The sequence below is a fragment of the Trachurus japonicus genome, chromosome 20 (genome assembly GCF_045865225.1).
Source record: "Trachurus japonicus isolate A0001 chromosome 20, Traja_1.0".
NCBI lineage: Eukaryota > Metazoa > Chordata > Actinopteri > Carangiformes > Carangidae > Trachurus > Trachurus japonicus.
This window is the reverse complement of record NC_140926.1, coordinates 20,796,573-20,813,248: the sequence shown is the minus strand read 5'-3', so window position 1 is coordinate 20,813,248 and position 16,676 is coordinate 20,796,573. Positions and strand designations below refer to the sequence as shown.

Here is a 16,676-nt window from a genome sequence, read left to right as displayed (position 1 = left end):
TGTAGTGTTGCTATGAACTGTTACTAGAGTGACTGTTCTGTGTTGAGTTCACGATGACAGTGACATTTTATTATGTAGCATTTCTTACTCTTTTTTTGCCCCTTTTATTTTGTTCTCATGTTTGTTTATCCCACAGAGTCGCTTTCCAGACCTGAAACTACACTCCTGCTGATACGTAGTAGTCGAGTCGAAGCGATGGATTGTGGGACCTGTAGGAATTGTTAGTAATTCGAAGAAAACTACAACTCCCAGACTGCAATTCTGACTGGTTACCGTTCATGGCGTCTAGTCGAGGGGGACAGGTCGCCGTCTGACAAACAGATAGGCCGGTGAATTTAACGGTAAGTGTCGTCGTTTCTTAGTGTTTCCGTCGACAGTTTGGAAATAAAGATTTAATTGGGAAGAAATGTCGATGTAGTTGGACTTGTGTCGCACACTGGTTTAGAGTGTCCTAGATTCACAACAATCCCCTCCTACTGGTGGTCACAACATACTGTACAAGTTGAGCTAATGTTAGTCGCATAGGCGGTTCATAAGTGAGGGTTTTATGCACTAATAGCTTTTAAATGTTGTTGTAGTAGTCCGCTTTAAGAGTATTTCAACCGGCGCCTTCATATCGTAGTGGTGCGTTCACTGTCTGTCTGTGTTTAGGTTTTGTTTTGGTTGTCACCGTGTGGCACAATGGAGGTGGAGAGTGTCAATGTGGAGGACGAGAGGCGTCTGACCCAGCTGAGGTTCGAGGCCGCCGTGAAAGTGATCAAGAGTTTACCTCCGGATGGTGAGTGACAAGATAAACACCGGCTTGCAATGCAAGAATCAATCCAGGCTAGTTAAACCAGTTCAGCCCACAGGATTGCATACACTAGTGTTCAGAGTGACAGAGCGCTGGTGTCACACCTGTTACAGGCTTCAGGTGCAGGGCGACAGCTTGGTCTGCCCTCGGAGCTTGTGCGATTTAAAGGGCTTAATAATCCACTTTGCTTTGCGGTGTGCAGTGCAGACGCTTTCCTCCCAGCAGTCTACAACTTAACGTGTTACTACTGTAGTTGTCACTTTTGAGCCTGCCTCGGGGGGGCTCTTTGATATGTCAGCACTTTGTAAACAGCTTCTGTGCACATTTTTGCTGCTCACACAACTCAAATAATCTGTCTTCCAGGTCCCTTTCAGCCATCCAACGACATGATGCTCAAGTTCTACAGCTATTACAAACAGGCAACTGTGGGCGCATGCAATATACCCCGACCTGGCTTCTGGGATGCAGTTGGCAAAGCTAAATGGTATTAAAAAAGAAATTTGCACTCAGTCATTATGTTATTCTTTTATACTAAATGTGGTAAATAGTTAAGTTGTCAAGACATTTCCCCTAAATGGTGATATGACCTGCATGAAAACCGGTTTTCAGGGCAAAACCTGGAATAAAATCATGTAAATTGAAACAGTGTTTGATTTGTGCACGTTGCATAACATGCTGCTTTTTGCCTACTTTGATATCACTGTGGAAAAAAAAACCAGACAGAGTAAACTTGTCGTCTTAACATCCATGCTAATCCAAATTACACTTTGGAAGCACGTGGGCAGAGAAAGACAGTTGCAGTGTGTTTTTGAAATAATTATTTTTGTACTCAAAGGGCACATAAACACGCCCCGAGGTGATCTCTGGACTCGCCACTTGTTCAAATGCTTCTTGGAATGTGACCCCTCACCCACTAGGCTGACAGCTTCTCCTCATGCACCCGTTGCGTTGGTGTGATTTTGCAAGTTTACAGTAAAATTTGAAGGAAGAAAAAACAAACATTTTGTTTCTGAATAACCCTACTCTCCTTTTACTGATGAAAAGTTGAAGTTTCTGTCAGTCTTTGACCCGCTGCTAACAGATAACACACTGACCTAAAATAAACTGACCTGATTGACAAAGTTGGCAGCGATTTGAAAGCCACTGACTCTTCAGACTAAGCAGGGCTTTGCTCTTTCACTGCAGAAAATTGTATAAAAAATGCGTCTTCTAATTTGTTTTTATTCATCAGGGATGCATGGGATTCTCTTGGAAACATGTCAAGAGAAGACGCAATGACAGCCTATGTTGATGAAATGAAACTGGTATGTTTTCTCCTTTTTTTTAACAAAGATTTTTTTTTTAACATGTTACAAAACTGACTTTGGATTGTGTTTCTGCCTTGGGTGTGTAGATCCTGGAGGGCATGCCCATGACGGACGAGGTGGAGGAGCTCTTGCGGGTCCTCGGCCCGTTCTACGAGCTGATTGACGAGAAGAAAAAGATCACGCAGATCTCAGACCTGAGCTCAGGTAGGATTTGCTCGCCAGGTGGAACGCCTCCACCTTTCACTGTAGTTTGTTTGTGGGGAAAAAAAAACAGCATGTGGAGCTTAACCTTTTATAATTTGCCTTTTGTCATATGCTCAGCCCGTTTGACACTGTTTGCTAGGCAGCTGGAAGGCAAGTACATCACTGTCCAGAGGTGGAGTTTATCCTGTGCGGTGTTGTAGCTCAGATGCTTTTTGTGCTTATTAGCAGTCGTGTTGTGCATGCTTAGGTAGTGTTGTAGATTTTGTTGCCGAGCCTATTTACAATTTCTTTAACTCTCACAAATTGACACTTAAATCTGGCACTGAAACATCCAAGTCAAGTTTTTATCCTCTGTTTTCACTGCAGAACTTAAAGTACACAAGGATTTTATTCAACCGCAAAAAGCCATCTACTTAACTTCATGTAAATCCTGACAAAGCTGCTTTGATGTAAATGTTATGAGAGCTGGAAAGTATTATTATCCTTAAAGTAAGCATTGTCTTTTTGGTATTATGGTCCTGTAATGAGTTTCCATTTTTGTTGCACAGGGATTGGTACAATGATGAATTCAATGCAGTCAAAGAGCATGGCAAAGAGCATCGTCAGAACTATGGAAATGAACGGCACTCTGCCGACTCGGCCTGCCAGGCTCAAAGCAAAGGAGGAAAAAGAGAGGTCGGATGAAGAAGCACAGGAGGAAGATGAGGAGGAGGATGATGACGACGATGAAGATGATGATGATGATGAGGAGGAAGAGGAGGAGGAGGAAGAAGAAGAGGAGGAAGAAGTAGCGACACGGGAGGTCAGAACAGGTAATGAAGTTCTTGAAAAAACAAACAAACCACAAATTTAGTAGTGCGTGAGAGAGTCGGAAGTAGATTTTGATTTCATAATCTTATTCCATGAAAGGAGGAATCCTGCACACTGTGTAACTTGCATGGATATTTACATTTTGGCCATTGGTCGACTCGTATGACCTACAGGCAAACACTGGACCATAATTAAATAGGGAGTGGCTGCATTACTCATCAGCTTCCAATCACATTGACTGTAAAAAATAATAAACATACAAGAAAAATATCATGTCAAATGTGTCAAAAAAATTAATCAGAAAAAATTAACACAGATAAATAGATTAGCAATTTCATGATTATGGAATGAAACAGGAAAAGGGAAAAATTCTAATAAACTTTTGTTTTATTCCAGACAAGAAATCAGCAGCCTCGCAGCCAAAGAAGAAGGGTTCAGCCAGGAGACACAAAGTGCCTCTGTCAAACGGTAAAGTGGCTAACGGGGTCGTCCATCTCAGCAATGGCAGTCATTCCAGGGTCGCTCTGAACGGCAACGACTCCCGGGAGGGCGAGCCGCTGCTCAATGGCCACCACGCAGGTAAAAAAAACAGTCAGCGAATGCCCCGTTCTTATCTAGTGCCTGGATTCACGTCACGTCCGTGAAATTTGTTCAAAATGTTTTTTACGAGAAGTCGCCTCACCCACTGCCCGTTGGGGCCTGTGCTTGTGTACCAGGCGCACCACGTGATCAGATAATCTGCTAAGCAACTCAGTAGACACCGAATCTTTGCACACTTTACACATCAGCTGCTCCCGGGACAGTTTTAATGGAGTAAATTAATGCTTCTGCTGAAATGAGAGCACAAAGCCCCGAATTAAGAGAACGCTGCCTGCCTTCCCCCTCTGTCACTCTGTTAATTACAGTGCAGTTTGTTTTACCTCACAATGCAGGGAGGGACTGAGCTGTTTTGTCTCCTCTTTCTGTGTTGATCTCAGATCCCAGTGCTCATGTGTCGGGTCCCAACCACCTGGCCAGCGACTCGGACAGCGAAGTCTACTGTGACTCTGTGGACCAGTTTGGTCAAGAAGAGGCGAGTGCCGAGTGAAGAAAACACACACACACACATGGATTATTTCATTAAATCCGTCCGTCATTGATTGATTTTAATGTGCATCTTCTCCAGAGCCCAGAGCACAACCGCTCTCTGGATGACCTGGATGAGGAGGCGAACCATGTGGTGGAGCCTCTGGAGGCAGCTCAGGAGATCCAGGAGGAGGCTCAGGGTCCACCGAAAATCATCAGGCGTGGTGGAGAAGATGGAGAGACTGACGGGACGATGTCGCAGAGACAGAGACTGAATGCGGACATGCCAGAGAGCTCCTTGGTCAGAAGAGGACAGGGTGAGGTTACTGTTTGAGGTTGTTTAGATTCCTATTTATTTCCATTTGTTTCATTTTTAAAGGGATAGTTCAACATTTGGCATATTGGCCCATTGCCATATTCCCTATAAATTTAGTAGATTTGTTACCTTTAATTGTTGGTGCAAGCTATTTTTAGAACGGCAGAGCAGAGCCGCAAGCTGCTCAGAGCTACGCTACGAAGGCTCATGGGATTTCTTTGTTTCCCTCAACAAACTCATCAAATACACAATCCAACTTCTCCAAAACGCTCTCGTGGACAAGTTGTGACCTGCACATTCACCACACTATGATATAACGGAACGTTACAAGACAGAGTTTGTAAATTCATGCAAAACCGCTGATGCAGTCTCTGCACTTGCATGAGCCTCCGTAGCAGAAACAGTGAGCTACGCCTCCGTAGCTTAGCTCTGAGCAGCTCGCGGCTCTGCTCCGCTGTTCTAAAAATAGCTTGCACCGACAATTAAAGGTAACGAACCTACTGCTAAGACTATAGGGATTATGGCAATGGGACAATTTGCCAAAATGTTGAACTATCCCTTTAACGGGAAAATTTAAGTGATTTACTAGTACCAACCCCAACAGTGTGGTACACTGCTCATTCTTAGAGATCTTAATACAAGCTGTATCTTTCTGTAAACACCCTGACATGCATTTTGTTTTTACTAGACAAAACAGACTAAACAAAATGTTATAGGGTGAAACAAAAAGGAGGCATAAAGATTGAATTCAGTGAATTTTATGTGCAGTGGTGAAGTGTTGTTGATGCTGCTTGCAGTATAAATGACTAGCTGGTGATTCATCATTCGTCATCTCTTGTGTTTATCAGGCTCCAGGTCTGCAGGCCGCGGCTCTGGGGCTCTGGTGCCAGTGCACAGCGGTGGAGACGGGGACGGGGGCCACTGGGGAGGAGCGACCACGCCCGGAGGGAGCCTGAACGAGCAGATAGTCGTGGCACTAGCCAGGCTGCAGGAGGACATGCAGAGCGTCCTGGAGAGGCTGCACACCCTGGAGGCTCTGACGGCCAGTCAGGTCAGGCTGATCCGTCCTCTCATTCACACAAGTCACATGACCAAAAATAAAAGTTAATTGTTAACAGAGACAGCAAATTACTGTTTTCCAGTATGTATAAACAACACTGTTTTTGTCCTAAAGCAGTCAAGTTTTGGAAAATCCCTGTCACCAACTTTTTATTGTGCATTTGAGTCATTATGACATGATGGTAATCTGACCACCAGTGAAGGTCATTTTCAAGAACAGATTGGCAATAACAAACTGGGCACGGCTGTTAGACGGTAACCAAAGTAAAGATTAACACTTATCCTGCTAAGTCAAGATTTCAGTCAGCAGATGAGGCTTTCAGAGAGAGGAGATAAAGGGATTGTACTTTGGCTTAGTAAACAACACCATGAAGACAGATCATCAGTGAAGTGAAGTATTCATACCTTTATGGTGATTTTACCTTTTGCTTTTAACAAACCTTCAGATGTTTTTTTTTCCTTTCTTTCGTCTCTGCAGGCGAGATCAGTGGCTCTGTCTCCCACTTATGCATCACCGCCAGTGAATAAGAGGAGTCAGGTAAACCGATTATGACTCAGAGCTGTAGATTGATCTTGCACTTTGTGTTATAAGTCCCATAATGTACACTTCAATTTGAAGTTATGATTTATAATAAGACATTGTGGTTTTATGTAGCAAAAATTATCTTAAAACCCAGGCTTCTTTCTGGAGCTCAGTTTTGTCAGCCAATCAGGAGCAGCTCTGAGCCTCTCTTCTGATTGGCTGACTGCAGGGTTTGGGTTCTCCGACCTTTTACTTGAAATCTGAAATATTTTTATTCAGTTTTTAACACTGTTTCTGAGTACAGGCCTGTGTGCAGTTCTCTGTGGACTGAGAACTTTGTTTTTTTTCACAGTATTAATATAGAATCTAGACCTGACCTATGATTAATAAAAAAACCAAAAAACATTAAAATGTCACTTTACAATTAAGGACCTTTAAGACACCAAGAATAATAACATGATTAAAGTTCGAACATTTAAAATAATGTTGTTTTTCTCTCTCCCAGAAGCCATCCTGGTGGCCTTTTGACATTTCTCCGACCAGTTTGGCCTTCGCTGTGATATGGCCATTTGTGGTGCAGTGGCTTATCCGTCTGTTCCTGCAGAGGAGGAGAAGGTATTGTCGAACAGAAATATACAAACATGACTGAAATTTAACATTGGAGTGTAGCACTATTTTCATACACTACACAATTTAAGATTGACTTTCTTCTCCTTTTTAATAGACGAATCAACTGAACCTGCTTGCATCCAAACACCCCTGGGCATAGATGAAAAAACAAGTTCTCTAAATGTCTGTGGTTGGGTTGCTAATGGCTGTAACTCCCCCCTGCTTAGACCCACAGCCCAGTAATTTGCTTTTGCACTATGAAGAAGGCATCTAGAGATAACAGGCGAGAGGCAGAGCTCTCTCCAGAGTGTTGTACTGCGGATGTGGAATCAAAAAGAAACATGAATGTAAGGATTCAGAGCCTGACTACACAACCTTGTCAAGATGACACCGCTGTACTGGCATCTTTCGTTCCCTCTGTAATGAAACGGTTTGTTTTTGAGAGGGAAATCTTACAGTTGAGATTTTGTCAGTGTGTTTATAAACCAACCACAGAAGCTTCTCGATTATTTCCATAACTAAGGCTTTGTTGCACAAAAGAAATGGGCCTGATACTCTGTCGTTTTGAGCGTAACGTGGTTATAAATTTTCTCTCTTCACTTTCATTAGATGCCCAGGCAATGCTGCTATTATAAAATGTTGTGTTAACTGTAGTGTAGAATGGAGGAATGAATGTAATAATGTGTTGATTCGTGAGATTCTCTTTAATTGTGAGAATAAGTTAATATTTATTGCTTTTTAGCGACAGTTGCAGAGACGGTATCGCAGGCCAGATTTCAGCCGTGTTAAGTGACGTTTATGTTCCAAGTGACTGTTTTAAAGTTGTTCAAAGGTTAGACCAGGTATAAGACGTGTTCATATCACCTGTCCTATAGCATATCAGCCTGTGCTCCACATCAAGGTGATCTGATCCGCTTGAGCCTCCAGCCGATCGTTTCCAAATAGATAAGTGCCTCGACATCAATAGGTACATCCATAGGTGGCATTATGATTTTACATACATTCACATAATGTAGCAATGATGTTATAGTAGTGGACCAAATTAAAATTAATCACGCTACCTAGTGAGTCACGAGGTGGCCAGTGTATCCATTCTACAGCCTCATTTTCCCCATTTAGATATCGCATCATTAATCCATAATAACACTTGTCTGTGCTGTTTATGACGTCATGTTTTCTCTGTTGTATAATTTAAAGTGTGTGACGTAATACGTTTGTATGAATATTGTGGAAAGATTTCTTTTTGTCTCGAGTGTAATCATAAGTAGTTTGCAAAGCAGTGAGTGATCTATACAAATTGTGTACAATAGCTGTACAGTCCAGATTGAAATGCAATATTTTAATTGCATTCCCATGTATTATTAATATAGAAGACTTTATCATAATTTACAATGGTTTGCATCTGCAATAGCACCAATCTTTACAGAGCCATTATGTTTTAATATAAAAAAGGAATAGTTTACCTTTCTACTGAAACGTACTAAGGCTTTCTCACCCTCTCTGCCTGTGGATAGAGTGGTGTTTGCATGTGATAATCCAAGCCTAAAATAAAAGTTTTCATAAAGCATTCTACTTTGTTGAGATTATTTCAGATAAACTGTCTACTGACATAATGGGAAATGTATTTTCTTTCTTTCCAATTTGAATGAGGATTAACAACATTCACATCCATGGTTATTATGGCCTATGTCTTACAGTTAGCATGACGAGCTAAAAACAACTAGCATTGCACTATAAAACAGTCCCACCCATAAAACTAGTTTGTCCTCTGGATGGATCAAGTCCATCCAGTGGTTCAAGTCCATAAGCAAGAATCCAAAACTATGCTGTTTACACAAGGCACAAAGTACATAATGTTACAAACAGATTTTATTTGTATTTTCCTTTTTTCTCTTGGAGTGAACAAGATAAAAATTAAAGTAGCAAGGAACCAAATGAATGTATTAAAAAAAGAGAAAAAACAGTAGTGTGGAAAATGGAAAGTGGACAAATGATGCCAGATCAAAATCACAGGTGGCATAAAAGCAGTAACTGTTACAAAAGTAGTAACGCTTGTCTTAAAATGACACTAAACATTATTAACAAGATTTACAAATAAAATAATACATAATAATCAATATATTAGAATGATTTTCTCTTTAACACTGAGATTCCCCTCAAAGAAATCCAGGCGGCCCGCCCACCCGGTTAAACAACAGGGGAACAACACAGAGATCAACAGAGCAGCAAAGATGAAGTGGAAGTTATCATCAGGCAGGAAGTGCCACGTCTACATGAACTTACAGACATAGATATTTCAATACAAGTCAATATAACACAACAACACAGAAATCAAAGCCACTAAACAGTAGCAAATGGTGTTTTGCTAACTGAGGAACCCAATGAAAGAGCTATATAAATGGTAGCACTTATTAAATGTGTAAAAGAAATTCACTTTCTATCATCGAAAATGACTGAGTTCTTAACAGACTCAGCTCTTTATGACCAGTGATTGCACAATGTAAAAAGGTTTTTTTTAATACTACAGCCCTGACCAATCAGAATCCGCATCATTATTGCGCTTTTATTTGTATAATGGGTCTGATTGGAGATTTTTTTTGTAACGACAGCGATTTATCATCACGCACAAACACACTACCTTCACCAGAGTTGTTGACTGTGACGCCCAGAGCTTTATAATGTTTCTTACTTCTATAAGCTGAAGCCAGACACTGCGATGTGCTGAGCGTTGTTTCTTGCCTCGAAGTATGAGGTGTCGGTTTCATCCTCGGGCTGAGGTATGAAAGGCATCGGCTGGTTCTGCAGGTTGTCCCAGTCCAGTCCCTCAAACAGTGGGTGGCCTTTAAGCTCTGGTGGGTGTTAACAACAACAAACAACATTTTTATTTGATGTTCAAAGAGGTGGATGAAGTACACAGCTCCACTGCATGAGACAAAGTATATAGATAATACAACTACAGCACAAGTGATGGTTGTTCAGTCAAACATTACTGTGTTGGTTCTACAATCAGATTCACTCAAGTGTTACAACTATTGCAAATATAAGTACAATCACAATTTTGAGCAAAATCATTAAAATCCTTAATTTTCTTGACAACAGAAATAGGGCAAATTGTGTTGATGTGCAGCTCATTAGGGAAAACCTTCCAGAAAACCTAAGTAACTGAGCTTATATTGCTGTATTTAGTTAACTTCAAAGTCAGACTGAATGTCATTTTCAGTTGTATTCCTAGTAATTCTACTTGAATCGGAGTTTGTTCTGTCTCTGTCAGTCATTTGGAGAACTACGTCCAGGTGCATGTTGAAAACTGAAATACATTGAAAGGTTGTCCTCACCCTTGAGGCCGGCCCGTTTCGCCATGTCCATTGTCAGGAGTATTTCAATGGCGCTTCTTGAGTTTTCAGACAGCTCCTCCTCTCCCTCAGGCCAGGGGATGTCTGATATTTTGGTGAGATGGTAAAAGAGGCAACAAAGGTGTGTTATTAACATTATTCATTGATTAGTTTTGAAGAAAAGGAGGAAAGAATTTGATGAAAAAAAAACACAACAACAAAAAACAAGTGCCTTTTATTGATCTCTGTACAGCACTTTGGTCAACTTTGGTTGTTTTTAGAGTGCTTTATAAATAAAGTTTCCCCTGCATGTGTTTTTCATGTGGGGTCGTGTCGTGTTGTATGTACTGGAGAGCAAACCAAGACAAATTTCTTGTCACTGGTTGACATGGCAATAAATTTTCTTTGACTTTGACTTTGAAAGTTTGAGTTGAGTTGAGTTCATAAACCAATACTCTACATTTTGTGGTTTGAATGATGACACGATGGCAGAAAACAAAACCTCACCTCTGTTGAGTATATTCTGGAAGACCAGCTGAGGCGTCTCGTCGTTGAAGGGCGGCACGCCTGTGAGGAACTCGAAGAGACACACGCCCAGCGCCCACCAGTCCACCATGCAGTCTGGGACGGGGGCAAAGAAAAATTGCATTTCATACAGCTGCTGCTTTCATTGCCTCCCTGTGATTCCTGTTAGAGTGTGCACTAATAGTACTGCAGTGGCAGAAGCAGGGACTACGTTAGTTTATAGATGGATGGATTTCAGGACATAAACTTAAAGGGATAGTTCAACATTTTGACAAATTGGTCCACTGCCATAATCCCTATAGTCTTAGGGTTAGGTTTGTTACCTTTAATTGTCAGTGCAAACTATTTTTAGAATGGCGGAGCAGAACCACGAGCTGCTCAGAGCTACACTACAGAGGCTAATGGGATTTATTGGTTTCCCTCATCAAACTCATCAAGTACACAATCTCCAAAATGCTCTGGTGGACAAGTTGTGACCTGTACATTCACTACGCTATGAGATAATAACGAAACATTACGAGACAGAGTTTTTTTCGAGGTAAATTCATGCAAAAGCGCTGATGCACGTTTCGTCGGGGGCAGTTCTTCAGCAAGCAGTCTCTGCATTTGCCTAGAAAACAACTCTGTCTCCTAACGTTCCGTTATTATCTCATAGCGTGGAGAATGTGCAGGTCACAACTTGTCCATGAAAGCGTTTTGGAGTTGTGTATTTGATGAGTTTGATGAGGGAAACCAAGAAATCCCATCTGAGCAGCTTGCGGCTCTGCTCCACCGTTTTAAAAATAGCTTGCACAGACAATTAAAGGTAACAAATGTACTCCTAAAACTACAGGGATTATGGCAATGGGCCAATTTGCAAAATGTTGAACTATCCCTTTAACGTTTCATTCTCTCGTGGAAAACTCATTATGATCACGATATTTAATGTGACACAAAACAAGGAACTTTTGATTTAGCCTACAACCAAGAGCATCCAATCAATCCTGCTGTTAGTTTGCAAATCCAATGAAAATGCAGCATCTTCATCACACAAACCTTGGTATATGTGTCTAGGATCGAAACTCAACAGAGGCAACTTTGCTTGTCAGTAACTGTAACGACTGACAATTACAATAATTACGACCGTTTTTTAATTACATCCCTTATCAAATTAAGAAAAATACTTGACAACAAATGAATGAATGCCGCCACACACACAACATTCATGTCACAGGCTGACTGTTCATAAATTAAAAAATCAGCAGTCGTGCTACAGAACCGTCAGGAAATACTGGAAGCATGTGACTGAATAATAACACAGTAAATCAATGGGTTATTATTAGATGACATTTCCCTAAATGTCAAAAATAAAACCAGTGCCATGACACACTGAGTCTGTGCCAGGATCAGCCCGTATGTACACACTTAAAGAGCAGAAAATCCCGCCCAATTTAAAGCATGTAAGCCTCTTGAAATCTGATCCCCACAACTGTTAAGAATGGTGTTAGCTCAATGTTAGGAGACGATCCCATTCTCCTAGCCATGGTAATCACACATTTAAAAAAAAAATACCTCCCCTCTGATCAGACCCACAGGGTGTTCACCAATACACAGGGTAGAAACAGAAACAGTGGGGGTAGAGGAACAGGGGGAAATCAGCTCATTCCCTCTAGCGTATTAGCAGGCTGGGTAAACATGCACGCTTCGCTTGCAAAGACAGCGATTATCATCATAAACTTACCCCTCTGACCACTTCCTGAAACTAAAAGAGAATGCTTGTTGTCACAAGGGCTACAACGTGTCAAGCATCCACCGTCAATGACATAAGACTGTGTTGGGATATCTCTTGGTTTAAAGGTCCAGTGTGTAAAATGAGGGGAAAACAGTGACATCTAGCATTCTGATTCTATTATTATTTATCTATTAAATAATTATATTGTTTATTTATGAACGTGAAACTGAAAACGTGCTCTCTGGTTGGCTGGATTTTCCATTCCGTACAAACATGGCGGCGCAAGAGGGCGACACTCTCTAAAGCAAGACCCTTGCTATGCTATTATGTATATATAAAACAAGAATTATAATAGTATAACAGATTTGATTTTATAGCAATTATAAACTTTTTTGCCAGTAAACCTTGACAAATATTACACACTGGACCTTTGACAAGTTCATATTTACTTTTGTGGTGAACTCCCTTCAGTAAGACTTCCCCTCTCTTACCGTGGGCTTTTCCTAAAAGAAGCTCCGGAGCCAAATAGTCAGGGGTTCCTAAAATGGGTGCACCCTCCACAGGGAGCGCACCCCTCCGCACACTCTTTGGAGTCCTGAAAGGTGTGTGGGAGGTCGACATGGCCTGAGGAGTCTGAGGGAGAATCAAAAAGGACATGTGAAAGGAATATATTGGTTAATGCGATCATTTTATCAGAAACTACAGAAACTGATAAAAACCAAAATTGCTATATCCAACTTTACCTGACAATAGTCTACAGTCCAAAGCCTTACAGTTCATATCATATCTATATTTGTTTGTTTTTTTTACTTCAAAATTATGACTTTAACAATTAATTGACAATCAAAATGCTGTTTAAGAATGCTTTCTCTGCAGAGCTACACAAAAGATGATGCACACAAAATAAAAATATCTCACCTTCAGGAATTTTAATATTTATCTTGTGTGTGTAATATTAGAATATATGCTCACAACAAGATTAAAATATCTAATTGAAAGTGTTATCATGTACCACAAACAGAGAAAGGTACGTGTAGATTAACTTTAAACTGCCTACCTGACAGAGAGAGCTGCTGGACCTGGGTCTGTTCTGCACAGGCGTAGCAGAACCAGACAGATAGGAAGCTGCTGTCGACATGTCCATGGCCTCCATGGACCCGATGCTAAATCGGGAGACCCCTGACATGTTGGAGCGGTTGATGGAGCTGCAGTAGCTGCGGAAAGCTACGACATTTCGCGGCTTGAGGAACGAGGGGGACTGGGCCAGACCGCTGGCCAGATCAGGGAGCCGGTTCAGGAAGGAGCACTGAGATTCACCTCTCCAGCTGAAAGCTTTCGGTGTTTCAGTAGCAACAGCAGAGGGAGTTCGTGGCAGTGATTCGGTCATGGAGGAGTCTTTGTTTTCCTCCTGCTCCTCAGAGGATGCTGGGCTCCTGTCTTTGGAGCACTTGTTTTGTTTGAGAGACGAGTGGCTCTCCAAGGTGAGGGAGGTTTCGTGCATGGACCCGTCAGAGTCCAGACTCAGACTCCTGCAAACGTCATTGTTCCCAGCGAGGGGTGAAGTGAAACTTGAATGGGACGAGTCTTTGGCGTCGCACTCTTCAAACACGTCCTCCGCCGGCTCCTCCAGTTCACGAAACAGGGATTTGGCAATCGCGATGGGACTGGAGCGCTTTGGGACCCGATCTACAGCTAGCCCAATTCTCTCGGCACTGGCCATGAACTCGTCTATTTGGATGGTGGAAAACGTTCCTGTTAGGCCGGTGTGAAACCTCGCAGTCTCCTCTGGAATCTCATAGCATCTTCTGTAGTCTGCGTTGCTTTTCTTGGCGTGGAACAGCTCTGGACTCCTCTCCACATCTGAGAACGTCCTCTTCACAGACAAGGAGACAGTAGTTTGTTTGTCGTCTGTCGCTGACGGACTAACAGCTTCCTGAGCTGTGGAGGCTGGCTCCTGTTGGTCGATGTGAGGCTTTTTCTCTGAAAGATGATCTGGATTTGACTTTTTGGCCAGATTGCTGCCGGCCTTAGCAGAGGACCTGGAGGTCCCTGGTTTTGCAGATGCAATGTCAGAATGCCTTCTGACCTTCTGTTCATTGATATTTTCATTTTCTTTCTGAAGAAAAAAGAAAAAAAGGAAAATTATTATCACAAAAAAAAAAGAATCGTTCCAATCCTTTAAAGGGATAGTTCAACATTTTGGAAAATTGGCTCATTGCCACAATCCCTATAGTCTTACAACTTGTCCACGAGAGTGTTTTAGAGTTGCTGGATTGTGTATTTGATGAGTTTGATGAGGGAAACCAAGAAATCCCATTAGCCTCTGTAGCGTAGCTCTGAGCAGCTTGCGGCTCTGCTCCACTGTTCTAAAAAAAGCTTGCACCGACAATTAAAGGTAACGAACCTACTCCTAAAACTATAGGTATTATGGGCCAATTTGCCAAAATGTTGAACTATCCCTTTAACCTATACTAGTTGTATTTTGGTAAAAGCAGAACAACTTTAACGAGAAAAGAAAAAAAAAAGCTTTGGAATCCCAGACATGCAACACTGAATGACTATAATGTAATTTTGAGGAAATAAAGATGAAAACCTTATATCAAAAAATGACATATTCAACAGGTCATTTATCACAGTTACAGGTTCAGGATCACTGACCTCCTCACACTCCCACAGTGGACTGATGCCTCCTTCAGTGTCGGTGGTGCTGCCTGCACTCATGGTCTCAAACCTCTTTCTGGTCTTCAGCAGCGAGGGAGTCAGGTTCTTAGCCAGGTTGTGAGGACTAAACACACTGTTGTTTGGGCCTTTGGAGAAAGGGCAAATATCAAAAACATTACCTCAGACATAAAGCTTTAAAGAAACAAGCAACATTTGCATAGCCTACCAATCATACAAAGACTGAAATAAAATGGAAAAACACAGCAACTATGACATACCCCGTTTCCATGGATAGCAAGCTGGAGAGAACGGCTGATCTTTCTTCTTCATCACAGGAGAACCAAGAGAGTTGTTCTTCTGTTTGATTTTGACACAGGACATGGGACTGGATACTGCAGATGCGCTGCAGTGGCGCTTGCCTTCTCCTGCAGGCGTATTCTGTGTTTGAAGGAGTAAATGTGTGTAACGGTGTGATTCAAGACAATCAGACATCACCTCATTTGAAAAGACAGAATCTACTTACAAATCCAAGGGAACTGATTAAAGAGAGGACTTGTCCTGGTGTGCGGAAGTAATCTTTCTTTGGTTTAATCAAAGATGGAGTAGTGAGGATATCCATAAGACTCAGCTCTGTTTTGAAAACATACAGATTAAATACATATTAGTATCAAAAATACCAGTAGTGATGGACCCAATTTAGTTTCAAGCAGATGGGACTTCTTACCTCTGTCCATCTTGACTTTAGAAAGACCAAAGTCTGTAAGCTTGATGTGACCCTCATTGGATATAAGCATGTTGTCTGGCTTTAAGTCCCTGAAAAGTGGTCAATTCAGGTAAGTTACAGTTAAACATTCAGCCTGACCAGAAAAATGAATTACTGTTATACACATTTAATGCATAAAGACAGTAAACACTGTGAGTACCTGTGGATTATACCATGACGGTGAAGGTAGTCTAAAGCCAGAGAAACCTCTGAAATTAATTTAACAGACATATCCTGGTCAAAATATCCATAGATGTGAAGCAGAGATTTGACGTCTCCACCAATGAGGTACTCCATTACCTGTTAGCAACAGGAAAATAAAGATTTAATAACAGCCAAACAACTCTATAAACGTTAATGTAAATGCATTTTGTCTAAATATAGATGCTTTTTTGGTACCAAATAGATCTTGGTGGCTGTCTGAAGGGAGTAAAACAGGTGAACCACGAAGGGACTTTTACTCAGAGCGAGTGCGTCTCTTTCCGCCTTCATTTGCCCCGTCATGTTTTTATCAACCATGTCTGCCTTCTTCATCACCTAGAGAAGAAAAACATACAAAAGTATAAAAGTATTTTAATTCAGCTAGAGTCTCTGTAACAGCCTTGGCGTGGCCATTTACCAAATATACCCACCTTAATGGCGTATAATCGCGCATTGCACTTCTTCCGTGCAAGGTAGACTTTGCCAAAGGCTCCGCGGCTGATGGGCTTCAGGACGACGAAATCGTCGATTGAAGGCGGTTTAGGAACATCCACCGTTTTCTCATTGGTGCTGGTGTCGGGCTTCTCGTCCGCATCCATTATATATTTCGTTTCTAATGAGGATTTAGGTGGTGTCTGTTGCAGCTAGCCCGCTCGAGGTAAACACTAACATGACAGAACAACAACCTCGGGTTTGTTTTGAAAATTTGAATTCCGCTGCTCTTTCACGAGGGGTCCTCTGGTGCCCTAACACCTGCCTGTACAGAAAGCTGAACACAGCTTTAATATGTGCTATAA

General features: G+C 41.7%; 2 protein-coding genes across 2 annotated transcripts; one reads left to right on the top strand and one right to left on the bottom strand.

Moving 5' to 3' along the window:
- Positions 1-297: 297 nt before the first annotated feature.
- acbd5a (acyl-CoA binding domain containing 5a) lies at positions 298-8,253 on the top strand. The gene is made up of 13 exons (XM_085763915.1): positions 298-341; positions 652-778; positions 1,157-1,277; positions 2,025-2,097; positions 2,187-2,304; positions 2,853-3,116; positions 3,511-3,693; positions 4,092-4,186; positions 4,280-4,496; positions 5,344-5,546; positions 6,033-6,092; positions 6,583-6,692; positions 6,802-8,253. Exons 2-13 carry the CDS (start codon positions 682-684, stop codon positions 6,812-6,814), a joined length of 1,554 nt encoding a protein of 517 aa, XP_085620041.1. The 5' UTR covers positions 298-341; positions 652-681; the 3' UTR covers positions 6,815-8,253.
- A 1,105-nt stretch (positions 8,254-9,358) lies between these two features.
- mastl (microtubule associated serine/threonine kinase-like) lies at positions 9,359-16,634 on the bottom strand. The gene is made up of 12 exons (XM_085763900.1): positions 16,311-16,634; positions 16,078-16,215; positions 15,839-15,978; positions 15,640-15,728; positions 15,439-15,545; positions 15,194-15,353; positions 14,913-15,061; positions 13,312-14,370; positions 12,746-12,887; positions 10,526-10,639; positions 10,022-10,123; positions 9,359-9,535 (listed from the first exon to the last, which is right to left on the bottom strand). The coding sequence occupies exons 1-12, from the start codon at positions 16,476-16,478 to the stop codon at positions 9,378-9,380; spliced, it is 2,526 nt and encodes an 841-aa protein (XP_085620026.1). The 5' UTR covers positions 16,479-16,634; the 3' UTR covers positions 9,359-9,377.
- Positions 16,635-16,676: the final 42 nt, after the last annotated feature.

Bases quoted from the DNA above. Each gene is read 5' to 3' on its own strand.
- acbd5a (XM_085763915.1), top strand. From the start codon at position 682: ATGGAGGTGGAGAGTGTCAATGTGGAGGACGAGAGGCGTCTGACCCAG. The intron at 2,098-2,186 runs GTATGTTTTCTC...TTGGGTGTGTAG, and splicing joins ATGTTGATGAAATGAAACTG to ATCCTGGAGGGCATGCCCAT. The intron at 3,694-4,091 runs GTAAAAAAAACA...TGTTGATCTCAG, and splicing joins GCTCAATGGCCACCACGCAG to ATCCCAGTGCTCATGTGTCG.
- mastl (XM_085763900.1), bottom strand. From the start codon at position 16,478: ATGGATGCGGACGAGAAGCCCGACACCAGCACCAATGAGAAAACGGTG. The intron at 15,354-15,438 runs GTAAGTAGATTC...CTTCAAACACAG, and splicing joins TAATCAGTTCCCTTGGATTT to AATACGCCTGCAGGAGAAGG. The intron at 10,124-10,525 runs GTGAGGTTTTGT...CCAAAATATCAG, and splicing joins CCAGAATATACTCAACAGAG to ACATCCCCTGGCCTGAGGGA.